General features: G+C 48.3%; 1 protein-coding gene across 2 annotated transcripts; it reads right to left on the reverse strand.

Annotated features, from left to right (window-relative positions):
• Positions 1–299: 299 nt before the first annotated feature.
• INPP5J (inositol polyphosphate-5-phosphatase J) lies at positions 300–25,730 on the reverse strand. 2 transcript variants are annotated; one of them, XM_026722177.2, is made up of 13 exons: positions 25,472–25,730; positions 20,888–21,732; positions 14,905–15,015; positions 14,101–14,209; positions 10,937–11,053; positions 9,916–10,091; positions 8,165–8,276; positions 6,770–6,879; positions 5,495–5,678; positions 4,456–4,593; positions 3,629–3,706; positions 3,031–3,135; positions 300–1,683 (listed from the first exon to the last, which is right to left on the reverse strand). In XM_026722177.2, the coding sequence occupies exons 1-13, from the start codon at positions 25,577–25,579 to the stop codon at positions 1,054–1,056; spliced, it is 2,823 nt and encodes a 940-aa protein (XP_026577962.1). In that variant the 5' UTR covers positions 25,580–25,730; the 3' UTR covers positions 300–1,053. The 2 variants fall into 2 exon arrangements, with proteins under 2 accessions (XP_026577962.1, XP_026577963.1); XM_026722178.2 differs by having other exon boundaries at positions 25,484–25,712.
• Positions 25,731–27,472: the final 1,742 nt, after the last annotated feature.

Here is a 27,472-nt window from a genome sequence, read left to right on the forward strand (position 1 = left end):
CCCGCCAACCCCATTTATTCTCTGCCTCCCATTGAGTCCCGGCTGATCAGCTGGGTCTCCTTTGGTTGCCCTGCATAGGAGAACGGAGCTGAAAAGCAGGTTAGTGGCGTGCGGAGGGAATGGGATTTTGCAGTACATCCTTCTGCCACGCCCACCAAGCCGTGTCACACCCACCAAGCCACGCCCACAGAACCAGTAGTTAAAAAAATGTGAATCCCACCTCGGGGGGGTGGGGGGCATCGCCTCTTCTCAGCCGCCCACCGTCCCCTGCGCTTTGAGGGCAGACACGGCCTCCTGGAGCATTTGTACGATGATTTATTGGGGAGTGAGAGAGAGAGAGGTAGGACAGATTGTCTCAACTCTGAACTCATCCCGGGGATGGTCCCCAATTTGGAGAGAGACCAGCCCTCCCATTTCACAGTTCTCTCCGGCTCCCCCCCCCAACCGCCAGAGTTCTACATTCCAAGTTGCCCCTCGTCTTCAGCCTTGGCTTGAACCCCTTCCTGGGCATGGCTGGGATTCTGCTGGGGGTGGGGGCTCTCCATCACCATGAGCCTGGCTGGGCCCTCAGAGCTTACAACATGGAAGCCTCCGGAAATGGCCTTCTCCTTTTCTCCGTATTGTACTCCTCTCGCTCCGTCTTCAAGCGGGAGCTTCTGAGCTCATCAGCCAAGGAATCTTCGGGCTGCTTCGGATGAAGGGGAGGCCGAGGGGCTTCCTTCCTGCAGCTGGTCCTCCCTGTGGCAGGCCAAAACAGTGTTAGGGGGATCCAGTTTGGGGTTCCAACCTCGGTGTTTGGTGGGAGAAAGAGCCGTCCCCAAGGAGGACGTGGGGCGAGCAGCACAGGAGGGACAGGATCCATTGGTTGGGCTCCGATGCAGACACAGGGCAACGGATGGGACGGGGTGGCACCATGACAGCTCCATGTCTGAGTCTGCACCCCATCGGGACAGCTGCAGTGAGCGTGTGCAAGGCAGGCCAAGAGAGGAGTGGGCATAGGGCGTTGTCACACACACACTGATGCAGGATGGTTGCCTGGTGGGCTCTGCCACCTTAGTGTCTGGTGTCGCAGCTGTGGTTATTGTGGGGGAACCCCTCTTGCGGGGAAGTACTAAACAGGGCCGCGAGCCCGGCCGTGGGGCTGGTGGGACTCATCCTTCGTCCAGGCTGACTCGGGTCAGTGCTATCACGCCGGGAACCCATGACCCGATCCACCGTCTCCAAACGCACAGCGGGCAGCAAGCCCAGATTCCGCGGATCGGCTCGGGATAGCGGAGTCTCCTCAAAGCGCCAGCTTGTCCGGGCCTGGGAGGTGACAGAGGAGGAAGAGGAGGAGGAGGAGGCCTCAGCGTTCTGCGCCATCTCCCGCGACTTGGAGCGGTGCCGTGGGCTGTCCTTGGAAAACTGGATGCTGGGAATGTCCGCCTTCAGAATGGTGCTGTGGCGGCGTCCCTGGGGCGAGGGGCTGCGGCTGGCCCCTTGGTCACGGCTGGAGGATCGCAAGAGCAGACCCTGGAACTTAGCCAGGCTGGGGCTGCGGCTGCGGTGACGGTGCATCTTGCCAGGGCTGGGGCTGCGGGATTTGGGTCCGAGGAGCACTAACGTGCTGTCGTCGTCCTCTTCAGAAGTGCTGTTGGTGCTGTCCGTGGCACTGCTGACTTGCTCCAAGGTGGGCAAAGAAATCTAGGCCAGGAAATTGAGGGGAGGGTGTTATGATATGTACAGAATAACCCTTGAGTATCAAGGATATGCACATGGAAACATTTATGAAAGTAGTTATGAATAATTATTCAGTCACACAGATACACTAAATTAAGTTAAAGTTTACTTTAAGAAATAGCACAGTCCAATAAACGGTCCAGGTCATATACATTTTACAGTCCAAAGAATATCCAATTACAAAGTCTTCTTACCGGTAGCATTTGTCATTTACAACAAACAAAGATATCAAAGTATAAGCTCAGCATAAATACAAGAGAACAAAATGTCAGAGAGACAGGACGTCAGAGAAACAGAATGTCAGAGAGAGAAACCATGATCTCTAGCTCCCTCTTATGGCAATTCGCAATACAATCAACCATTCAGAACATAGTACAAATCAATACAGTGACTTTGTCTTAAAGCTACAAACATACATTGTTGGTTGATATATTGCCAACCCAACTAATTGGTGGACAGATTCCTAACAGAGAGTGGGAGGAAAGTCAGTTTTCCTCAAACCACAAACACTGTTCGTACATCGTCTTGGACTCTTGGAACAGAGTTGCTCTGTTCACACAATATACCAACGCACCTTCGGAGGATGCCTGGGTCACCCAACATGCAAAGACAACCATTGGGTTCCCAGAATATGCTGACCGTACAAGCACTCAACCCGGTGTAGTTCTTTGTGGAAACACAGCCACACAAAGTTGTACCCAACTTGCTATGGCTAATTTGCCAGGACCAAGTTGCCATGGCCAACTCGCTGTGGGACTAATATCGTCACACTAATATCGAACAAATAGTGGACTAGAATAATTAAAGGAGGGACAAAATGAAACGGGGATGACAAAAATAATTGTTTAATTCTTTTCAATAATTGCATTAAATTGTGGAATTGTCCTGGGGTGACTTGGCCATGGTGAGTTGGCCGCAATGAAGTGTCTCATCCCATCCCAGACAAGGGCCTCCTAGCCAAGAGCACTGGCACATTGCTGGTGCAGCTACTAAATGACCAGAGTTCTCGTATGCTGTTGTGGAACACAACTGGATTTCAACAGGAATGAAAGTAATAGAAAAGAACAACACATCCAATTCTACGGACATTAGAACTACAGATTGCAATTATGACCGAATTGGGAGTGCAATTTTGGCTGTCAGTCATGCCAATCTTAAGGAAACCAGCAACCAATGTCACCAATCATTGTTTTCTGTGTCTATGGGACACTGCAACCAGGCATAAATGTGAGCTGGTTGCCAAGCACCAGAAATGCAGTCATAGTCATTGACCGAGACACAGTCATGCCATGTAAATGGAAAGTTGCTCACCTGGAAGGGATCCGTCATGCCCACCATGCAGCTGCAGTTGTTGCTGTAGTAGCCAAGGATGTAATCCCCCTTCCCTTTAGGCAGGGACTCCTCGGGGAACGTTAGCTAGAGTTGGAAGAGAGAAAAAGAGTAGGGGAGATGGAAGCCCAGCAGAAAATGATCCACAAACCAACCAACCAACCATTCTAATAATTCTAATTCATATTCTAACTCCAATTAACTCTAACACTACTCTAATTCTAACTTTTACTCACTCTTACTCCTACTCTTCCATTCCACTCCACTCCATTCCATATGTTCTATTCTATATTCCATATTATTTTATACTATTATTATTATTATTATTATTATTATTATTATTATTATTATTATTATTATTATTCCATTATTTTGTTAATCCCTATCCCGTTTTCTCTCTGGACATTTGTTTTCAAAACGTCAGCTCTGTGAGGTTGGACCGACACAAAATGATGCCCACCAACTAAGCCACGCTCACAGAACCGGTCATTAAAATTTTTGAATCCCACCCTGCCTTGGATGTTGCCTTTTCCTGAGACTAAACCTTTTAACCTGCCTCCATTTGCTCCCGTAGTCTTACCTGGTAGAGGTGGCTCTCTGCATCTTCCTGCTTGGCCCATACATAGGCTATGTAGTCCTTGCAATGCCGGAAACCCACCTACAAGGGAAAAAATAGACCAATACTCGAATACAGTTCACCTGTCTGGAGTCTGCACTGTATATTGGTCATTAATACAATTCAGCGAGCCCAGAAGTATTTCACGAGAAGACTACTTACACTCCTCTGCTTGCAACAGAATACCCTACACCACCAAGCTTGAGATTTTGGGCTTGGACAACCTTGAACTACGCCACCTACAGTTGGACTTAAGCGTAGTACACAAAATTATCCACTACAATGTCCTACCAGTCAATGACTACTTCCGCTTCAACCGCAAAAATACAAGAGCACACAACAGATACAAACTCAATGTAAATTGCTCCAAACTTGATTGCAGAAAGTACGACTTCAGAAACAGAGCGGTCAATGCCTGGAATGCACTACATGACCCTGTTGTTACATCCTCTAACCCCCCCACTACTCCTTTAACCTCAAACTATCCGCTATTGACCTCACCCCATTCCTAAGAGGTCTTAAGGGGGCGTGCATAAGTGCACCATCGTGCCTACCGTCCCTGTCCCACTGTCCCCATTTATCCGTACCTATTTCCTGTTTATTCTTATACCTCCCATCTTGTATGCGATTGACGAATCACATAAATAAATAAATAAATCACAAGAGGTTTCCACAGTGCCCTCCCGTGGCTGCTGAGACACCCAGATCATTCCACTTATCTGCCCACCACTGGGAAGAGTTCGCGCTGCCTTTTAGGATGCCAATCCTCTCGCCCGACCAACCCTTCTCACCCGATAGAGTGCGATCCAATCCCAGGAACTGCGGTGGAAAGCCGAAGAGGTTCTGTAGTGGACCACGGCTTGCTCCGGCTTGGTCCACTCGTCGGCCACTTGGAGTTCCACCAGTGGCACATCAGCTCGGGAACCAAACTGCCAGAAGAGTTAGGATCATCATTGATCGTTATTCATTGCCAGACTCACTTCCCAACTGGGGTTACTAATTTATCAAAACTTAGTTCTAGGTGGCTTCTCTCTTCGATCAGTTTCCATTCATTGTTTTTTTTTGTTTGTTGTTGTGCCTTTTGGTGCTTTGTAGAATTAGGCTGATCCTCTCTTCTTTGTGGTAGCCCCCTCAAATCCTGGAAAACTGCTATTCATGTTCCTACCCAGTCCTTCTTTTTCTCTAGACTAGCCAAACCCAATTCCCACAGGAAATGCTCTGCAAGAAATCAGTGGCTAAGCAAAAAAGCAGGAAGGAAATCGAAGAAGCGCATTTTGTCGCTTGCTCTCCTTCAGCCTTTTTTCTCCAGGAACTTACAACGGTTCATTTAATAGTGTTTCTGAGCAGACAAGACTAGCAGGTGGCAATTGTAACTGAAGGTCACATAGGAACATGGCGAGAGCAGGTTTTTTTTCCTCAAAAATGGTTAATGCTGTCAGTGGCACAACAACAGCTATCCACAGGCTCAGGGGTGTGTGTGTCAATAGGGCTGTGTACCAGAGGTGGTATTTAGCAGGTTCTGACCAGTTCTGGAGAACTGGGAGTGGAAATTTCGAGTAGTTTGGAGAACCAGCCAATCCCACCTCTGACTGGCCCCGCCCCCATCTATCCTCCACCTCCCGAGTCCCAGCTGATTGGCTGGGTCTTCTTTTGTTGTCCTGCACAGGAGAACGGAGCTGGAAAGCAGGTTAGTGGGGTGGGGAGGGAAGGGGATTTTGCAGTATATCCTTCCCCTGCCGTGCCCAAGGCACATCAAGCCCACCAAGCCACGCCCACAGAATCGGTAGTAAAAAAAAAAGAAATTGAATCCCACCACTGCTATGCACTCACCTGTACTGCAAAAATGGAGGCCACGGGTTTGTGGTCGCTCATAGTGTACTCCATATGGCTGCAATAGCAGAGCTGGGTCACCGTCAGGTTCCCACCGCTGGATCTCCCAGAATGCACTGGGTGGGTCCCACTTTTGATCTTCCATAGGATACGGTCCGTCCAAGCTGGTTTCCTCTTTTTAGCACTGGGGTCACAACACAAAAGACATGAAATGAGGACCTAAGTGGAGGCTGGCATAAAATACATAGTGTATATTCTGTAAATCAGTGGCTCCTAACCTTTGGGGCACCAGGGACCGGTTCCGTGGGGTGATGTTTTTCCATGGCTTGGGGGGGCATGATTTTGTGTTGCCTGCATCCCATGCATGGAGTTTCCCTTGTTTGTGCGGCCTTGTTTTTGGCATGGCGTGGCCCGGTGCCACTCCACAAAATGGGGGTGGGGGACCCCTGTTGTAAATTATGATTATGGCTGATCACACAGCCAGATGTTCAAGCTGGACCTGGCATCTCTGTCCAGCTGTTGAGACCTTCCCCAGGATCTGGATAAACAGGTGTGGAAGTTTGATGGGGTTCAAGGTCTCATCGCAGGATGTCAACCGTTATAAGCCAAGCTGCCTTTTGCAATTGACGGGTGGGGATTTTTGACAATGTCAATGATATTTTAGGATCGGACCCAAAGACCCCACTACTATGGTTACCGACTTCGCTTTCATTTGCCACAGTCATTCTACTTCTATTGGCAGGTCTTTGTACTTGGTGATTTTCTCCAGTTTTTTTCCTCTCATCTCTTCTGACCTGGTCCTGCATTTCCTGCACTATCCAGATATTTTTGTCTTTCTTATCAACAGCTATGAAATCTGGGGTGTTGTGTGGCAGGTTTGCTGCTAAACATTTTTCCAGTACCTGGTGGACTAGGGGTATGTGATTGTCCATGAGAATGTCAACCAAGTAGACAAGGACGCCCTTATAGAGGTGCTCATGTAGCACCTCATTTATTAACTGCATGTTAATAAATGTGCTTATCTGTTTGAATTCTGAAATTCCAGAGCAGTTTAGCTGTTTTTCCTTTTCTATGACTTGGTCTGTTTTGTGGTCCCCCACAACCCCCCAGTCTGAAAAGTTCATAAAACGGGGACAAAACTCACTGAACAAATGTCTCATTCAACCACAGAGGTTTTGGGCTCCCTTGTGGTCATATGCCAATCAATCAATCAATCAATCAATGTCTTGGCTCAGTCCATCTACTGATCCACAACCCGCCAACTGTCCTCCATACCTGGTGTCATACATGTTAGTTCCCACGTCAAATTTAAAGGTTGGGGGGAAATTGAGGAACCCCTCTTGGAATCCCTTCAGGATGGGCCACGTAGTTTTCGCAATGTTAAGCTGCAGAACGAGAGAAGCCAGGAGGACAAAGCTGGGAGATTGGGGTTCCTTCTCTCTTTCTCCCACACCTTCCACTTCACCATGGTCATGCATTACACCTGTCCTCCCAGGTGCAGTCAACCGCATGGCCCACTCCACCAGGCAAGCGTGTTCAAGAGCAACATTATTACCCAGAAACACCCCTGTCAAAATTATTTTAGGTTTCAAAACTCATTTAATCATTGCCCAGAAGATCACTGGTTGCCCTCTCCCCTCTTTGGGAAAGCTTTATCGCTCCCGCTGCCTTAAGAAAGTTCAAAACATCCTCAAAGATCCATCTCATCCTGGGCACCCCTTTTTTTTTTAAACTACTACCATCTGGCAGATGGTCCAGGATAATAAAAACAAGGACAAATAGGCTGAAAAACAGCTTCTATCCCAGGGCAGCAACTCTGTTGAATTCTACTATATAGCGCAATATTAATGCAATATCAGGGGTTTTCAATTCAATGGCATAGAAGGCAAAGGATGGGTGCTTGTGTTTTATTTTTTATAGTTATAGTATACACTGAAGATGGCATTTAATTTCATTGTACGAGGTGCAATGACAGTAAAGTAAACTAAACTAAAGGGTTAAATATAAGCTAGTGGTGTGTGGCGGCAGCCAAAAAAGCCAATATAATCCTTGGTGGTGTAAACATAGAATCCAAATCATGTGAAGGATTAGTATTGCTTTATAAAGCTTTAGTAAGGCCCCACCTGGATTGCTGGATCCAGTTTCGGTCACCACATTACCAAAAAAGAGGTTGAGACTTTGGAAAAAGTGCAGAGATGAGCAACTAAGACGATTTAAGGGCCTGGAGGCTAAAACATATAAAGAACGGTGGCAGGAATTGGGGGTGGCCGGTCTAGAGAAAAGAATGATTAGGGGGACATTGTAGCAGTCTTACTAGTCAACTTAGTTCCCAAAGCACCAGAAGGCAGGACAGGAAGCAACAGGTGGAAACTAATCAAGGAGAGAAGCAACCTGGAATTAAGGAGAAATTTCTTGACAGTTAGAACAATTAACCAGTGGAACAGCTTTGCCTTCAGAAGTTGTAGGTGCTTCATCACTGGAGGCTTTCAAGAAGAGATTGGACAATCATTTGAAATGGTATAGATTTGCTGCTTATGCAGGGGGTTAGACTAGAAGACCTCCAAGGTCCCTTCCAGTTCTATCCTGATTGATTGACCCCTCGCCAAGAGAAGGCTTCAATCAAACAGGCTGCTACTGCACTCACACTCTGCACACACAGGTATGTCTCACCTGGTCCTTCTCCCAGAGCTGATGGAGGATGTTGTTGTCGATGGCGTATTTCACGTAGCGGATGTCCAGGGTCTCGATGCGGAAGTTGAGATCCCCAAACCAGAAGATGAGGCTGGAGGGGAGACAAGGAGAAGGAAATAGTGGGGAACCTTTTTAACAATAAAAATCCAGGAGGCTCTTAGATACGGGATCTTCCTTTCTGATTTGCAAAAGCCGCCTCATTCCTCTCCTGTTAGAAAGAGAATCCAGAATCTTTCCACCAGGGGATAACAATCTTTGTACCCGAGGATCTATTGCTTCTGAAAGAAAATTAAGTCAGATGTTGGAATTCTTCTGGCCCTAATCCTCTCATGTCCACAACTCTGGATAGCAAAATAAAGTGGAATTACTTTATATAGCCACCAAGGGCCTTCTCTAGCTCTCCAGAAATTGACTTGTCTGGCATGCGCCAACCCTGAAGTTGTAGAAAACACAAAGGAAGTCAAAGCCAGAGCCTGGGAACCTCATACCAGGGAGGATTCATGCCCATCGCCTCCCCGTTAACAAGCTTCCCGGTCAATTTGATTTATTTATTTGATTTATTTATTTCATATATATTGCCGCCTATTCTCCCATGGCGACTCGAGGCGGCTTACACAGTGTAAAACCACATTTAAAACAAAAAATAAAAAATAAAAAAACAATAAAAACTAACAAAAAGAATCAAATAAATTAATAAAGTAAAATAGAACAAAATTGAAATGGAAAGACTATTATCAGTTCCCAAAATTAACTGAAGAAATCAATATCTTTGAAATAAATATATGACTTAGAATGTAATTGAGAAAAGGGAATACCATGTGGAATCTGACTTAAAACACACACACACACATATAAATGCATAAGTGATACATAGTAGTTAAAGAATTATTGTTATTAATGTGGAATGTGGTAATTAAAAAGGACTATATTATGGTAAACTTTCACAATGAATGGGAATAAAATGGGTGAATGTATAAAGGAAAGGGGTGACAAGCTCGAATTGACAATGAAAGGGGATAATTTTTGGATAATCAGAATTAGGATGAATCATATTGAACAATGAATGGAATAATAGTATGTGATAAACTTGCAAGTGTGATGTGTAATGAATATGGAAATTAAACAAGAATTTAGATAAAATTGTAAAATAAGGCATGAGAATATTTAAAGAAAAATGAAATAATTAACCACTGTGCCATAGAGGCTCAAAATGCTCCAGTCATCATCTTTGTCAATGCCATTCTCTCCTCTTCAACTTTTTGAGATACCTAGTAATCGATGGTGGGATTCAATTTTTTTCATTACCGGTTCTGTGGGCGTGGCATGGTGGATGTGGCTTGGTGGGCATGGCGGGGAAGGATACTGCAAAATCCCCCTTCCCTCCCCGCCCCACTAACCTGCTTTCCAGCTCCATTCTCCTGGGCAGGGCAACCAAAGGAGACCCAGCCAATCACTGGGACTCAATGGGAGGCAGAGAATAGACGGGGACAGGGCCAGACAGAGGTGGGATTTGCCGGTTCTCCGAACTACTCAAAATTTTTGCAACCAGTTCTTGAGAACCGGTCCGAACCGGCTGAATGCCACCTCTGCTAGTGATAATCGTAAGTTATAATTGAGCTGCTGTTTCTAAAGACTGGATTCAACCTGTTTTGGGCTGGCCTCAAAATGGACCTTCTGAATGGGCAAGGCTTGTTGCCCAGCCTGGAAGGACCCAAGGGCCTGGTACTCACTCGTGGTCAAGGATGCCGTTGGCCGAGGGCCCCTCGAACTGCTGCAGATGGAGGATTGTGGTGAAGTCCTCCTTCCGCTGCTCCGCCTTCTCCATGTGTGCCGGCAAGTGGCAGTTCAAGAAGCAAACCATGTGCCCGAAGATGGAGAGCCGGATGCTCACGCCTCCCTTGTTGCCCTGGAGGAAGGCAGGCAGAGAAGCCATGAGATGGGGGGCAGAGAAAATAGGAGAGAAGGGAACAAAACGGGACAGAATAGAATAGAATAGAAATATGAAAGAACAGAACAGAACAGAATGAAATCAGAACAGAAATACAATAAAATAGAATAGAAATATGAAAGAATAGAATAGGGTAGGGTAGGGTAGGGTAGGGTAGGGTAGGATAGGATAGGATAGAATAGGAAAGGATAGGATAGAATAGAATAGAATAGAATAGAATAGAATAGAATAGAATAGAATAGAAAAGGATAGGATAGGATAGGATAGGATAGGATAGGATAGGATAGGATAGGATAGGATAGGATAGGATAGGACGAAATCAGAATAGAAATATGATAGAATAGAAATATGAAAGAATAGAAATATGAAAGAATAGAAATATGAAAGAATAGAAATATGAAAGAATAGAATAAAGAAAACCAGTAGAAACAGAGTTGGAAGGGACATTGGATGTCTTCTAGTCCAACCCCCTGCTCAGGCAGGAAACTCTAGACCATATAGTATATAGGTAGTTAGTATAGGGTGTATAGTACGTATACCCTATACTAACAGTGAGGACAATTAATCAGTGGAACAGAAGTTGCCTTTGGAAGTTGTGGGTGCTCCATTGCTGGAGGTTTTTAAGAAGCCATCTGTCTGAAATGAGATAGGCCAGGTTTCTTGCTTGAGGGTCAGACTAGAAGACCTCCAAGGTCCCTTCCACTCTATCCTGATTGCTCAATTGCTCCTGCCGGATTCCTCCAGCTTAGTCCCAAATATCAATCCCGCCACGACAGGCAGGCTTGGGGGCAAAACTCACGTACCCAGTAACCACCGAGGCCCGTCCGGGTGCAGTCGGTCTGGATGTCCTGCAGGAAAGGCAGGTGGTAATACTTGGCAAAGACAAAGAGGATGACTCCTTGCATCCGTACCGTGCTCACCTGAAACAGCAAAAAGGTAGTCAAGAGAAAGGAAGGCGCTGAGTTCTTAATTCTGCACCTCCACAGTCGCAAATAAACCGAAGACTGGAAGGCTTCCTGGGGAAACACCGGCTAAAGCCACATTCTCAGAGTGTCAACTCATAAAACATCCCTATGCCTGTTCTAGTAGTTGGCATAATAAAAAAAAGAGCAGCGCAGCAAAGCAAAAGTACATTCCAACTCTTCTCTTTAAAAGGTTGTAACTAAACTACCAGAGATTTTTGCCCAGGAATATGTTTAATTGGAGAACATGATTGATGACACTCAGCCCGCAATTGGAGAATGCGATTGATCACCAAGCCCGTGAATAGTGCTCAGTTGGAGAATCTGATCACCGGGGGTGGGTGGGGGGACAGGGTCACAGGGTCAATGACGTAGGCCAGAGTTGGCTTCATCCAGGGCAGGGCCAGCATGTCGCCTCTAATGAATGGATCTGCTCTACTTTATAAGGGCAGTGACTTCTGTACGTGCTCAGGAACTTGTGCTCCGGAACAGATCAGAAGAAGGATCTGCTTCTATTTGCAAAAAAACGTCCTTTGGAGAAAAAAAAAAAAAAACCTGCACAGCTTTGGAGAAGCAGCAGCTGGTGTACTGAGCGATAATGCTTCCCCGCCAAGCTATTTATATTTCTAATTAAAGCAAATAAATAAATAAATAAAAGGTAGAAGCCTCTCTCTCCCCCCGCCCCCCCCCCCTTAAATACATTCGACAAATGGAAGCTTTGGCAGTCGGAATCAGGGGTTGCGGGGAAAATTCATTCTCCTCGATTTTAATTAGAGCCTTTCCGATTCACACGTCGCTTGGGTGTGAAATGCTACCCATGCGCAAAATCTGTCCTTTTTCTGGACTGTGGCTGACGAATAAAAAAGGAGGAAAATCACAAAAATACATTTAAGGAAAAGAGCTTACAAAAATACGTGATTATGGGAGAACGATGGTGCAACACCGCAGACGATTTTCGGGGAAATGGAAACTTAGGGGAAAGAATGGGCCAACATGGATGGATGGATGGATAGATAAATAGAGATATAAATGATATAGACATATAAAGATAAGAAAACTCTGTTTTCAGAGGCTTGCTTAGAAGTGCTGGTGCCTCCTGCTTCGGCCACGTGAGCTGAATCCATAGATCCTTCTTGCGTTTCATTCATTTTCATGGCTGGGGAGGAGTCGGCTAATCTGGCAGGCATTCAGCGTCATGTGGCTGGGTCGTGACGTGCGGGAGGAGGGTTACAGGGGAAATTAAATGCCTTAAGCCTTCTACTCCCTTTGCCCTTCAAGCTGCTCAGAGCAGATACAGGGATCTGACCTGGGGGGGGAAGGAAGGGTGGGGGGTGGAAATCACTCCCTGAAATTCTCTCCCCCGCTCACAAATGCCAAAATAATCCAGATATTGGCCCTATATGCACGCCGAAGGGATTTAAAGCTGCCCAACAGCCTTGTTTTGTCAACCATTCCTGCAAAAAAAATCCCTTTTGGATTTTCCTCTGAAAGGTAATAAATAAAGAAATGTAGTAGAATATATTGTAGCATTAAGTAGAGAGTTACTCTATAGGCCTTTGCTATCTTGCTGTTAGGCATTTGTTTTCTTGTATATGCAGAAATATTTCTGTTAATCATTTATCACCCTATAGGCATTTCTTATCTTGCTGTTGTAGAAAAGGTTCCCTTAACCTTTCACTTGTTGTAAAACAATTATAAACACATGCCTGCAGTCAGTTCCATCCCTCTCCTATGAAGACACACGATTCTCCCATCTAAATCAATCTGAATCCATCTGATACATTCCACCCTTAGCATCACCCCTGCCTGGGAAGGAAACGTACCTCTTTGGGAATGTAGCTACCTCCAGCGGGAGGAATCCACACCTTTGAAGTATGCTGTTAATAGCCTCCTTAAGGGGTCAATTGTGATCAGTTAGTAGGACAATAGGAGAAGGGATAATGAAAGGTAAATATTGCCGGAAAGACAATTTGTCTTTTGCAGGAAAGATGTAAATCTAAGTTAGAGAGTTTTACAATGCAGTTACTCGACTTCTAAGGGTCTTAAAGGTGTAGGAAGACTCTACTTTCTCTATATCCTTTATAGCCTTCCTCTCATATCATATGAGGATAGATCTCACCCTAACCATATTGATCAATTAAAGTTGGAGTTTGTTCTTCAAAGCCTCTGCTTAACTTCATCTTTGGCACATCATGGTCTTAAGTTATAGCCAGACTTCACACCTCGAAGCTTACAACGGGGAGTCCAGGGGTGGGATTCTACCAGTTTGCACCTATTCGCTAGAACCGGTTGTTAACATTCTCAGCAGTTGGGAGAACCGGTTGTTAGAAGAAATTACTGGGCTAATCCTGTAAGGGAGGCAGGAAGGAAACATTCTGGTGTTGCTTACAGAAACTGCCTCTCCGTTGACCCTTATTACATTCTGGGCAGGACTAGACTTCCTGTCTCAGGAACTTCTCTGGAGTTTTTTTCCCCCTCCTTTGCTGGTACTTTGCTTGTGTGGAGTGACCATTCAAAGTTACAATGGCACTGAAAAAAGTGACTTATGACCACTTTTCACACTTACGACTGTCGCAGCATCCCCACAGTCATAAGAGGCCAGGCGAGGAGATGCGTGCCTCGATGTGAGTGATATTGTGTTGGCCACGCCCAGCCGATAACATGACCACCAAGCCACGCCCACCAACTAAGCCACGCCCACAGAACCGGTTGTAAAAAATACTGAATCCCACCCCTGGGGGAGTCCCCAATCCCCTGGGCTTGCGGCCCATTCCTGGCCCTTGAGCCATTCAGAACTGGACCGTGGAAGTGGAAAGCAAGCGCAGGTGTGTGCACATCCCCACTTGCGTGAGCAACACACGAGCACATGCGTGCGCCCCATCGGCACGAACGGTGGGCAAGCGTGCCCGCCGCTTGTGCAAATGCAGCTGTGCACGCTCCCCCTCCCATCCCGCCAGTCTGCAAAGCCGGGAGGATTGGAGGGGCGGGACTGGACTCTGGCTTACCAGGACGAAATTAAAGGGGCTCAGCACCTCCATGAAAAGTTCACTCCACTGGTCGGTGAAGAGCGCATCTTTCAGGCGTTTGTTGATCATGGAATTCACCTCCTGCAACCTGCAGAATTAAGTGTGCAAAATCATCAGCTTTCCTTCTGGGCCCTCCCCACCCAGAGGCTTCCCCCAAGGTCTTCTTCTCCCAACTCAGCTCCTTCCCCAGAGATACTGCCCAACAACGCTTGCAACCCTATATATTGTGAATTATTTAACTCTGCTGCCCAAAATATTAACTGGGCAGCTTTCCAAGACGGATAAGGTCTGAGCTAATAACTACACCTTTGCAAGACTGTTTGCCAGGCCGTTGGCTGAATGTGAATGCAATAAATTCACATTTGTGGAATAAAAGAGGTTTTGCCGGGACTCAAGAGTTGGCTTAGTGCTTTTGGGGAAGCTTAGGATAGAACAGCCGTCCTGCTACTCCTCGACTTAACAAGAGTTCGTTTAGTGACCGTTCAAAGTTACAACAGCACTGGAAAAAGCGACGTATGTCCATTTTTCAGGGTTACGACCTTTGCATCACCCGAACCAGGCGATCAAAAATTCAAATGCTTGGCAACCGGTTCTTAGCTGTGATCTTTGCCAAGTCAACAGGGGAAGCTGGATTCACTTAACAACCGGGTTATTAACTTAACGACTGCAGCGATTCAGTGGGCAGCTTTGGGCCCCCGATTCTGGGGTTCGCTCTCTTGGTTGTTTCCTGCTCAGGAAAGGACCCGCCAGGGTCCCAGGAAGCGGGCCTTCCCGCCGCCTTACCCAATAGCGATCATGTCACTGTCAGAAGAGTCCCCAGGGTTGAGGTGCAGGAGGGAGGTGACGTCGCTGGGGGGCATGGAGGTGCCGACGTTCCACGTGACCACTGTGATGCTGTGGAGAAAGGGGAAAAAAACAACGTTACCCCAACATTTGTTAGACCTGGTGTGGGATCTTCGGCAATCTACAACAGACAACATCCTGCTCTCCCGCCTGGGCAGGGCGGTTAGACTGGATGACCTCCAAGGTCCCTTCCAACTCTCCTGTTATTTTAAAATGTTATATGGGGTCTCCTGTTTGAGCAGGGGGTTGGGCTGGATGACCTCCAAGGCCCCTTCCAACTCTCCTGTTATTCTCTTAAACGCGCCGTGGCCAACTCTCTGCGAGACGAAAGAGTTACACTCGTATTGAAGAAATGGTGGGATAGAATCGTTAAAGAAAGGATGCCAAAGGAGGGACAGAATGAAACGGAAAGGACCCCCCCCCCCAAAATAAAACATTTTTTAAAAATCATTTTAAATAATTAAATTGAATTCTTGCATTTGTCCCACAGCGAGTTGTCCTGTAGCCGGTGGCATTTCGGCCATGTTGACTGCGGCCAATTGGCTGCGATGAGTTGTCAATTCCGGAGGCTGAGGCCCTTCTTCTTGGAGGAAGCGGCCCCTTCTAGAGTCCTTGGGAAGAGCCGTTTGGTGAAGTCCTACCAAGAGGTCTTGCCCTTCCATTGCACCGTCCCGCTGCAGCAACGTACAAGCGGGTGAAGGGAAAACGCACAAATTCTCTTCCAACTCTGTTCTTCTGAGAGAGGCCTTTCAGACCGAAGTCATTTGTTGTTGACTTCTTCTGGATTGGGGGTCCCAACTTCCCAAGGGATCTTACAGCCCTGGAACATCTTAATAATATAGGAAGGCAGCAGCTAAGACACTGAGATTGTCGATCAGAAAAGGTCGGCAGTTCGGCGGTTTGAATCCCCAGCGCCGCGTCACGGAGTGAGCTCCCGTTCCTTGTCCCAGCTTCTGCCAACCTGGCAGTTCGACAGCATGTAAAAAATGCAAGTAGAAAAATAGGAACCACTTTGGTGGGAAGGGGAACAGCGTTCTGTGTGCCTTCAGTGTTTACTCATGACCAGGGAGACGTCTTCGGACAGCACTGGCTCTTCAGTTTTGCAACAGAGTTGAGCATCGCCCCCTAGAGCCAGAAACGACTAGCACGGATGTGCAAGGGGAACCTTTACCTTTATCCAGATGTTTCAAAGCCAGCGTGGCGTAACGCCCTTGACTAAACTGTGGATGGCTAATCAGGGGGTCTAGGGTGCCGGAACAACCACACCTCCCCCTTTCCCCCAAATTCTGCATCACAGCAGGAATGCAGGAAGCACCCACTAGGTCTTTTAGTGCCTTAAAACCCTCTCGGGATGCGTCCGCTCTCGTTCCTTGCTAAAGAAACAAAACTTGACAGCAGTAAAAATATCGCCTGTGAAAACAGCTCTGGGGGAAAAGCGGCGCTCGCTCTCCTTGCTGGCATTAATGGGGGTTTGGAAAAATGAACGTCAGGCGCGCTATTTATAAATGGAAGTGGGGCAATTGGGGGCGTGAATGCCAGGCAATGTTATCTGGCTTCCAGCAACTACCCACATCTTGAACAGCATGTCAAGAAGACTTGCAACAAGGAGCAGGAAGTAAGCTTGACTGGGTCTGTTTCCTTCTCCACCCTGAAGTCTTCCATGGGGGATGTGGGGCCGGCTGGAGTGATGCGAAGGATCTCTAGCCACTTGTGGGATCAACCGACAGAGGCAGGAGACTCTGCGGCAGGAACTGGCCAGCAGGTGAAGGGGAGGTGAGGAAGGGTCTGCTGGCTTGAGCAGGGGGTTGGATTAGATGACCCTTCAAGGTCCCTCCCGACTCCGTTATTCTGTATTCTATCGAGGCACGGCACATCTTGGCCCCTTAAAAAGAACCACTGGCCATCTTAATCATCCTCTTCTTTTAAAGACCCCGTAATGCCGGAGTCTTGGGCAAATGAATGGAGCTGGGTGTTTCCTGGCTAGATGCCCTTCCTGTCACCAGGGCAGAGTTTGGTTCAGTGCGTCCAGAGAGAGAAATATCTGCCTCTACCTAGGATTGAACTCGCAGCCTCCTGATTGTGAGGCAAGACCTCCAACCTCTAGGCCACCGTGCCACTCACTGGCTATCTTAATCTGGGAAGGAAAAAAAACAGAATGCAAAATATAGGGTTTTTTTTTCTTCCTTAAGAGTTCGTTAAAACGGCGCTTGGCTAGACAGCCAAATTCTCTGGCAAGAGGTCGGAAAAATCCAGAATTGTTTGGCTTGTGATGCTTCTGCTCTCTGCCAGATCAAGTCAGCCGCGTGCACCAACTCCGGCAAGAAATAGTCCGGGGAACGTGGCTTCTGGGCTTTCCAAGCGAAAGGGGGCAACTGTTCCTTCTGCCCTGGGATGATAATAGTGACCTCACATCATCAAAGGAATTATTTTCTGCGAGTTTCATCGAATTTTGTGACTTTTCTTGCCACTGTCGTCAAGTGAATCACGCTTGACACCCCACCCCACCCCCAACAGGACAACTGCAACCGTCATAAGTATGAGTCGGTTGCCAAGCATCTGAATTTTGACCACGGGGTCACGGAGATGCTGCAGCAGTCGTAAGTGTGCAAAACGACCTCCCAATCAGGAGGCTGTGAATTCAATCCTAGCTAGAGGCAGAGATTTCTCTCTCTGGGCACGTTGAGAATATATATATATATATATATATCTCTGTTGAATATAACTCCGCCCTGGTGACGGGAAAGGCATCCGGCCAGTAAACACTCGGCTCCATTCGGTTGCCCAGACTCCACCCCGCAAGGGATTAATTATGGGGTTCTTAAAAGAAGACGATGAGTCACATTTTTCAAGTCCGTTGCAACTTCGAACGATCACTAAATGAAGTGTTTTAAGTCAAGGACTACCTATACAGTGAGCCCACAAGGGATATTCTACAACCGTGATGTCACCACTCTTGCAACAATGCAGGAGGCGGCTTTTGGCAGGCGCTGCTCGAGGACACTGGCTGGCCAAGAGGATATTAGTCACCCTTGAGAAAAAAACTCCTGGAAGGAGACCTTGGCAGCTCCTTGGCATAAGATGGAGGTGACAAATCCCAGGGCATTAGCCTAATTAAACTGCGCACAAGGAAGGGAGCCAGTTGGCATCTAAAAGTAAGAGACTGACTGCAGGCCAGTAAAGAGACCAGTAAGGTAGGTTTGCAAAAGGCATCAGGTGGAATGCTGGCAGTCCGGCATCAGGGATCTCCTGAGACAGGTAATTCTCAACTTTGTAAACTTTAGTTTTCTGGCGTGAACCGGAAAGAGGGCCGAGAAAATATCTACAGACCCCTCAACCTCCAGGACATAAACTGTTTCAACTTCAGGACGCCACTATGCCAAAACAACCAGACAGAAAGTCATAGCTTTTCCCTCCATGCCAGGAAGGAGCATTTCCCTCCTGCTGGACATTGAATTCCCACTGCACTGTCTTAGCCCTGAAAGGATATTTTATCCGTGTAGTAGGGCTGAATTGCAATGACCCTTCTCATTTTCCCCACTGTCTCATTTCTCGTCTTATCTATCTTCTCATCTTTCCTACTATCTTGTCCTATTGGTATCTTATGGGTGATCAAATGTCGCTTGTAACTTAAATGACTGTAACTATGAATATGACCTATTATTTGCTGTTTATAGCTGAGCTTATGCACTGGAGGCAAATTCCATGTGTATCCAATCATACTTGGACAATAAAGAATTCTGTCCTGTTCTAATTTCTATTCTGTTCTAATTTCTACTCTGTTTCTAATTTCTACTCTGTTCTAATTTCTATTCTGTTCTAATTTCTACTCTAATTTTTATTCTGTTCTAATTTCTATTCTGTTCTAATTTCTACTCTGTTTCTAATTTCTATTCTGTTCTAGTTTCTGTTCTGCTCTATTCCTGTTCCGTTCTAATTCTATACATTTTTGTAATTTTTTATTTTATATACAATAAATCCATTCCATTTCAATCATGCATCGATTAGGTACATATTTCAATTACATAACCATTATTAATAATATTCTTCTTATCCAATTTAACAACATAGTAATAATCACATTCCCATATATATATAGTATAAATGAAATCCAATACACCTATTACATTAATTTTGTTTTATTGCTCTACGAATATATCTAATCCCTTTTAGTTTATTCTATTTTCTATCCATTGGTAAAACAAGTCCCATACCATATAACATTCAGTGTTCTAATTCTATTCTACTCTAATTTTAATCATTCTAATTCTAATTCTACTCCTATTCTAGGGGCTGGAGAGAACGCAAACTGACATTTTAAAAAACGGGGCATTTCAGGCCACGCTACAAGAGGCACACGTGTTCAGAGACATATTTACAAAATGTGAGCGTAAGGGAGGAGGGAGGGTAATGTCACGTTCAATCCATCAGACTCGCAAAGACGAGGCTCAAATGGAAAAGGCTCAGGGGGGGAAAAAAAGGGGGGAAAGAAATGGAAGAGGTCAGGCCAGAAGATGGAAATAAATGCTGGCCCGTCTGAATCCGGCAATCTGGGACCAGCCCTTTGTCTTTATCAGGCACTCTTACTTGGCCTACCTGGGGAAGGGTCGCACCTTCGGGAGATGCTTTAGCCTTTTCATCATTCCGAGTTGCTTGTAGAATTGCCACCCATCTCCCTTCGGAAGAATAACAGAGTTGGAAGGGACCTTGGAGGTCTTCTAGTCCAACCCCCTGCCTAGGCAGGAAACCCTAAACCGTTTCAGACAAATGGTTATCCAACATCTTTTTAAAAACTTCCAGTGTTGGAGCACTCTCAACTTCTGGTGGCAAGCTGTTCCGCTGGTTAATTGTTCTGACTGTCAAGAAATTTATCCTTAGTTCTAGGTTTCTTCTCTCCTTGGTTAGTTTTCCATCCTTATTGCTTCTTGTCCTGCCCTCAGGTGCTTTGGAGAATAGCTTGACTCCCTCTTCTTTAGGGCAGCCCCTCGGATATTGGAAGACTGCTATCATGTCACCCCCTAGGTTTCTAGTTAACTTTAAGATGAATGGACTTCAATTCCCAGAATGCCCATCTTGATTTTACTTTATTTATCGGTTAAATTTATATGCCGCCTGTCTCACTGTTGGAGCGGCTCTGGGTGGCTTATAGACTGATAACGGCAATAGAACTTAGACTTATATACCACTTCCTGGTGCTTTCCAGCCCTCTCTAAGTGGTTTACAGAGTCAGCCTCTTTCCCCCAACAATCTGGGTCCTCGGAAGGATGGAAGGCTGAGTCAACCTTGAGCCGGTCAGGATCGAACTGCTGACAGTGAGCGGTGCTGCATTATAACCACTGCGCCTGCAACGCTGCATTATAACCACTGCACCGCCACGGCTCAGAAGATAAATATAAAAACCGAAAATTACGAAGAAACTTAAAAGAGACTAAGGCAAAGAGTATAGATGCCGTGGTGTTTTGGGCGGGCTCTTCTCTTGTACCCCATCAATCAGATCCACCAAAGAGCACCGGGGCCCTAAGGCAGCCGCCAGAGCCAGGTTTTAAGTTCCTTCTGGAAGGGCCAAAGGAGTCCATCCTCAGGCTTAGAGATTGAGAAACGCTACTCCAAAGTTGCGTCTCTGTGAATGAAGGTGTCGACTCACAAAACGCTTCTATGCTTGTTTTAGAGTGAACAGAAGGAAGGGAGAAGAAATTTGAAAGAGCAGCGTAGCAGTTGGGAACGGAAAGTGCGTTCCATTCTGATCGTGCAAATATTATCACTAAGCTACCAGAATTTCTGCCTGGCAAATCTCTAATTGGTGTTCTGGTGAGGCTCTTTCGCCTGCTTTTGTGGTATCACCATCTGTCCGTCTCCCCGCCCGCCCACTCACCCACCCGCCCACCCACCCACCCCCTCCCCCCACCCCTCCCCGGCTGCACCTCACCGAAACTCCTTGTCCTGCCTCGTTTGTGGCCGGCCGAATCTTTCCAGGTAGTTCTCCGTGCGGTTGGTGCTGCTGCTCCACGGGTCTTGCAACTGGGGCGACAGACGGACCCTGGAGTAGGTGGTCAGCTCCTCCGACTCGGCCTTGGCCAGCATGGCAGATTTGGAAGGTCCCACCCTTCCCCCAGAGAGGTACTCGCTGGAGATGGCTTTGGAAAGAGAGCCCAACCGGTGGGACGAGCCTGGCCGGCTCAGGCAAATGTGGTCGCTGGATTCGGCCTTAGGGAGGGAGTCCTTGCGTTCCATGGTGGCCAGAATCCCAGACGTCAGGGGGTCCAAGGCGCAGAGGTCAGGAAGGGTCCCCCTGCTTGGGGACTGGCTAAGTTTCATGGAGGGGGAGAGGTTGGAGAGCGAAGAGGAGCTGCCCATACCAGGAGACAAAGGGCGCAACTCTACCGGAGACCGTAAAGTGGGGGTGTTGTACCCAGAGGGCCCCGAACCCTCCGGCTGGACTCTGTTGATCTCCAAGGAGAGAGGCGGGATTGGTCTGCCCCCAGCAGCCTTTTCGTGCGGTTCCACCTCAGCTCGTCGACGTGACCCGTCCGGCTGCAGCCGAGTGTGGAACGCTTCGCCCAGGGAATCCGGCCGCGTCCCGCTGGGCATGTTCCCTCCGACGTAGGAGACCCCGCTCGATCCCTCCGGCTGGTAGCGAATGGCTCCTTCCGGGACAAAGGGCACGGCGGCGGGAGAGAAGACCCCCGGGGAGGCCAGCCCCACAAGGCTCCCTCGAGAGGGGGTGGGCTGCGCGGGGAGTGGGGAGGGCGGCCCCGGGTGCCCTAAATCCCTCTGAAAGAGAAGATGGAGATGGCCGTTCAGACAACCAGACAGGAGCCAGATGTTGAGCTGTTTAGGAAACGTAGAGGGACGCTAGGGTCTCCTCCTTGACTGCACCGAGACTTGTATTTGCACAATACTGGAAAAATGAGAAAAACTCCTACAGATGAAAATATAATTTTTTAAAAAATACTAGATTGTGCAGAAATGGATAGGTTAACATGAAAGATGAAGAGCAAAGAAGATACAGAATTATTTTTTTAAAAAAACTTGGGATTTGTTTTATCAATGGTTAGATAATAAAGGCAGAAATTAGAAGTTGGGAAAATACCTTGATATGTAAATAAAGAATATCGCTATGACTTAATTGTGTATATGTGAAATGACCCAGACAATACACTATTTACTTATATATGTTAAAGAAAAATGTTTAAATTAAAAAATTTTGGGGGGGTACCAAGAGTAAAATCAGAACTACAATTCCCCACCACCACCATGAACCAGATCAAACAGCCTCCAAAGTCAACTGATGTAAAGGTATGTGAGAATGACCTTGGGGGACAGAGCCATGAGGGACCAGCTAGATAAAAGGCTTCTTAGCCCCCTCCCTGCAGGAATATGAGGGGGAGTAAGGGACTCAGAATAGACCCTCCCACGTTTTTGGGTAAGGGTGGGGGGAAGAACTTGCAAGATTCGGTTAATATAATATTAACAATACCGTAGAACTAGCTCAGCTGGTCATGCTTTTCTGCCTCGCTTAACAAATGTTTCACTCAGCAACTGAAATTTTGGGCTCCACTGTGGTCTTAAGTTGAGGACAGAAAGAAGAGGGGGTGTGTGTGTCAAATTATTTTCCAAAGCCCCAGAAAGCAAGACAAGAAGAAACTGACCAAGGAGAGAAGCAAGCTGGAACTTGGGAGAAACTTCCAAACAGGGAGGACGATAAACCAATGGAACAGTTTGCCACTAGAAGTTGTGGGGGCTCCATCATGGGAGGTTTTCAAGAAAAGACTGTCTGAAATGGGATTAGGGTTGGACTAGAAGACCTCCAAGGTCCCTTCCGACTCTATTCTGATCGAAAAGTGAGATATTTCTAACTCTATGCTGCTCTATGGTAACAGATAAACAGATAACAGATAACCAGAGTTGGAAGGGACCTTGTAGGTCATCCAGTCCAACCCCCTGCCCAAGCAGGAGACCCTACACCAGTTCTGACAAATGGCAATCCAATCTCTTCTTGAAAGCCTCCAGGGATGAAGCTCCCACAACTTCTGAAGGCAACTTCTGTTCCACGGGTTGATGGTTCTCCCTATCAGAAAGTTTCTCCTTATTTCCAGGTTGAATCTCTCCTTGTTAATAATCAAGTGGAATGTTTGCATTGTCCCGCAGTGAGTGGTCCCGTGGCCAGTTGGCAGTGGGCAAATGTATGGTGCCGAGTGGTCCCATTCCACAGGCCAAACCCCTCTCCCCTTTAAAAGGCCAGGCTCAGGTGGTCTCGGGTCAAATTCCCACGTGGCTTTGGAGGAGGAGGAGGAGGAGAGCGATATGGCTTGCCTTAATCCTTCCTGGAGCGATTTAGAAGCGGAGAAATTGTCTTTTCTCTGGGCGGTGAGCCAAGCCAGGGTCAAGTAACTCTGAACACATAATAAGATGCCAAGAGCAGAGTGAAATTATATCCCCTCTTTGTCAGGTATGTTACATCCTGTCTGAAAAACAGGAGAGCTTGTCCGTCATTCACCCACCCCAGTTATCGATCCGATTCTCCCCGGCTGGCACTTCGACACCAGGGAGAGCATTTTGGGGGCATCTGGAAATGGGGTATGATAGCAGTCCTCCAATATTTGAGGGGCTGCCCCAGAGAGGAGGAGGGAGTGAAGCTATTTTCCAAGGCCAGAGAAGGAACAACGGATGGAAACTGAACCAGGAGAGATTCAACCTGGAAATAAGGAGGGATTTTCTGGCAGGGAGAACCATCAACCAATGGAACAGAAGTTGCCTTCGGAAGTTGTGGGAGCTTCATCTTTGGAGGCTTTCAAGAAGGGATTGGACTGCCATCTGTCAGAAATGGTGTAGGATCTCCTGCTTGGGTGGGACTAGATGACCTATAAGGTCCCTTCCAACTGTTAATCTGAATCTGTCTAAGATGATCAAAGGCCTGGAGACTAAAACATACGAAGAACGGTTGCAGGAACTGGGCCTGGCTAGTCTAGGGAAGAGAAGGACCAGAGAGAGACTCCCATCTGTCAGAAATGGTGTAGGGCCTCCCGCTTGGGTGGGTGGGGGTTGGACTAGATGACCCACAAGGTCCCTTCCAACTCTGATTATCTGTTAATCTGTTAATGATCTGGGCAGGAATTCCCATCCCATCCCATCCCCCCACCCCACCCCACCCCGCAATCTCAGGCCCCGGGACAGACAAATGCACCCATATCTTTGCAAGGCACCTCCCGTTGCCCTGTGCAAATAGGTAGCACTATCAATGGTCTGAATAAAAATAAAACCAGTAAATAAATAAACCCTTGGGGGGGGGATCTTCTTCCAAATGAGGGCCCAGAGCTTTCCCTTTCTGCACAATTCTCTTCTCCCCCCGCATCGCTGTCCCCAAGCCCAGAGACAAACTGTTGCCCCCCATTTTTTCCTGGGCATCTCAGGCTGAGCTTTCTCCACAGCCCCCCTCCTCAATCCCTAGGAGCACCAATTCTCTCCCAGGCCGCTCTTCTTCTTCCTCGTCTTCTTCTCACCGATGGCCTCCTGCTGCCTCAGTTTCCCCTTTCGGCAGAATGGTCCCCGAGAGAGCCTACCCGCCCCCCCTACCTCTCAGCCCGGGGCCCCTGTTGCCCTTCCTTTCTCCTTTCCACCCGCTTTGGAAGGTGCTGAGCGAAGCAGACGCCGCCAGGGCTCCCTTTCCCGGGCACCTGGGTGGAAGGAAGGACACCTGGGCAGGCAGACATAGCGGGGGTGGGTGGGGGCAGTTTGGAGCTTCAATGGCCAGGCTGGGTGGCCTTCAGGAGGCTGGGGAGGGTGGGGGGCGGGGGAATGGCTCCTTCCCTCTTTTAGTCCGGATGGGGGAGGAGGAGGAAGGGGTGGATGGAGGCAAGGTCCCCCTCCCTGCTGGTTTTTACACCCCAGAGAGATCCCACATCCCGGAGGAGGTGGGGGTGTCTCTCCCAGCTCCCCCCATCAAAGGGGGGATTGCAGCGATTGCAAAGGATAGGAAACGCGGGCGCCTGTGTGGGTTTGCGTGGGTGCGCGCGCGTGGTTTTCCTTCCTTCCCGAGTACTGTGCAAAAGGGGGGGAAGGGAGGGAGGGGTGCAAGGAAGCCCCGAATTCCGGGCCAACGCGTCCCTCCCCCGCCTCCAACCCCACGACAGCCCGGTCAGAGTCCACGCGCGGCGTGGGGGGTGGGCGCAAAGGAAACCCACCCGTGGAGAGGGGGAGGGGTTTTTCTTCTTCTGTCCCGTGGAAGGGGCTCCGTCCGGGGAGTGGGGGGTCTTCTCGGGGCCGCAAGGAGCGCAAGGACGCCCACGGGGATGGGGGGAGGACGGCGAGCAAGCCCCACGCGCGCTCGCGACCCTCTCCAGCCCGCCGCCTACACGTGCGCCCGCCCGGGATGCGCGCGCTCTTTCTCGCTCTCGGCCGTGCACGGCGGGCCGAGTCGTGGGGAGAAAGACCCCCGCCGGTGGGCTCGGATTGCCGCCCGCCCCTCCTTCCCTCGCTCACCTGCAACGCCCGCATCCCTCGCCCGGCTTACCTGCGGACTCACCTTGCGCCAGCCGGCCGGCTCTCCCGCTCGGCCCCTGGGCAGCGCCTGCCTGCTCTTCCCGGCGCTCCGGTGCGGCGGCGGCGGCGGCGGCTCCATCGCGGCGGCGGTGCTGGGGCAGCTCGGACTGCTGTGGCCGGCGCCGAGGCTCCTTTCCCCGGGCGGTGGTGGCGTCACCCGCCGGTGCGGACTTAAAGGCACCGCAGCCCCGCTCGGCCTCGCCGCCGCCGCCGGCTCGGGGATGGAGGAAGAGGGAGGAGGAGGAGGAGGAAGGGGGGAGGGAGGAGGAGGAAGGTGGAGGAGGAGGAAGAGGGGAGGGGAGGGAAGAGGAGGAAGAAGGAGGAAGAGGAGGAGGAAGGGGGAGGGAGGAGGAAGGAGGAGGAAGAGGGGGAGGGAGGAGGAGGAAGGAGGAGGAAGAGGAGGAAGGGAGGAGGAGGAGGAAGGGGGGAGGTAAGAGGAGGAAGGAGGAGGAGGAGGTGGGACAGTTGACGTGAGTTGCCTGCAGCTACAGTAAAAGCAGCAAAAGGAAAAGCTCGCCTTTTTCCCCGAGCCTTTGCCCTCTGGGGAAAGCAAGGTTCTAGTCCTCAAGGCGCGGGATGCCTGGCAGACTCGGCTGGCCCCGCAGAGTGACAAGACAAGCCTCCCCTCCCTTCCCTTCCCCGGCAAACGCGCAGCTGGTGATGCAAAATTAAGAGAGGTGAGAGGAAAAGGCGCAAGTTGGCAGCCGTGGCTTCTGCTTCTCGCGCAGCTAGCCGTCGGGATCCACAAGTGGATGTGGAGCGGCCTCGACTATCCCGGGGACCCTCCGCTGACCCCCTTGGGCATCCTCAATCCCCCAAACACGTGTTGTGTATGGTAGCATGCACCCGCGCGCGCACACGAATAAAAATCACCCCCCAAAAGATGGGCAGGTGCAAATCGGGCTCCAAGTTGGAAGATAGGATACAATAGAATGGGTTGGAAGGGACCTTGGAGATCTTCTAGTCCAGCCCACCCACCCACCCACCCCCTCAAGCAGGAGAGAACCTCTACCTCCATAGCAAGATCTGAAGTAGCAGGTGCGGGACTGAGCATCATGGCGAGAGTTTTACGTTTGTGGTCATTAAGAACCAATGACAACACGATGGCTTGTAATCATTAATTGTTGCGTAAGTTCAAAGCGCCTTATTTATCCCCCCCCCGCATAAAACAGAGATACAGAATAGGGAATAGAGCGAAACTAATTAGGGGGGGGGAATATATTTTTAGAAGACGGTTCCTGAAGCATTTCCAACCATTCGCATCCATAAAATGGTGCTGTAATATTCTGATTTATGATGGGTGATGGGTGAAATGGAGACTTCTTGCCTGGCAAATATCACTTTTGTGGTTAGTTCGTTTTTCCCAAGGGTTTAATCTGGTCTGCTTTCCTCTCCCTGCCTCCCTCTCTGTGTGAGTAAATTGGTTTTCTGCTGTTTTTGCCTTCCTGGCCTGGCTTTTAAGCCGCTCTCAGGGACAAAGAGATTTTAATGTACTTTTTTTGCAATTCTTCTAATTTCACTTCATTTTTGTCTGTTACTTTGAGAATTTGTCATGGGCTGGAAATCAGCGTCTGAATGAACATGATCGTATATGCGATCTGAAAAAAATGAGATTTTTTTTTTTAAATAACGTGCATTTATGCACAATCTAACACAATATCACAGAGGAAGAAAAACAAGAGACCCCCGATAAAACCAGCATGGTTGAACGAAGAAGTATCTAACAAACGGAGAGGAAAAAAAGGATAAATATAACAATGGAAAGAGAGGTAATGTACTATATCTCTATATTCATCCATTACATTCACTATACGTTTAAAAGAATATCAACAAATAGCCCGGATCTGTGTGGACAAATCAGGAAAGCTAAGGCTTAGAATGAACTAAGACTTGACGTGTTTCAATCTTCCGGAAGCCAGAAAAAAAGCCCTTGGGAGGAAAAAATAAGGAAAAATAAATATGTGGTTTTGTT

This window comes from Pseudonaja textilis, chromosome 15, assembly GCF_049901715.1.
Source record: "Pseudonaja textilis isolate UNSWEBS1 chromosome 15, rPseTex1.2, whole genome shotgun sequence".
Classification (NCBI taxonomy): domain Eukaryota; kingdom Metazoa; phylum Chordata; class Lepidosauria; order Squamata; family Elapidae; genus Pseudonaja; species Pseudonaja textilis.

Coding starts and splice junctions, on each gene's coding strand:
- INPP5J (XM_026722177.2), bottom strand. CDS start 25,579: ATGGAGCCGCCGCCGCCGCCGCCGCACCGGAGCGCCGGGAAGAGCAGG. Junction 15,016..20,887: donor AGGCAGGACAAGGAGTTTCG/GTGAGGTGCAGC, acceptor CTTTCTCCACAG/CATCACAGTGGTCACGTGGA. Junction 5,679..6,769: donor ACTAACATGTATGACACCAG/GTATGGAGGACA, acceptor TTGTGACCCCAG/TGCTAAAAAGAGGAAACCAG.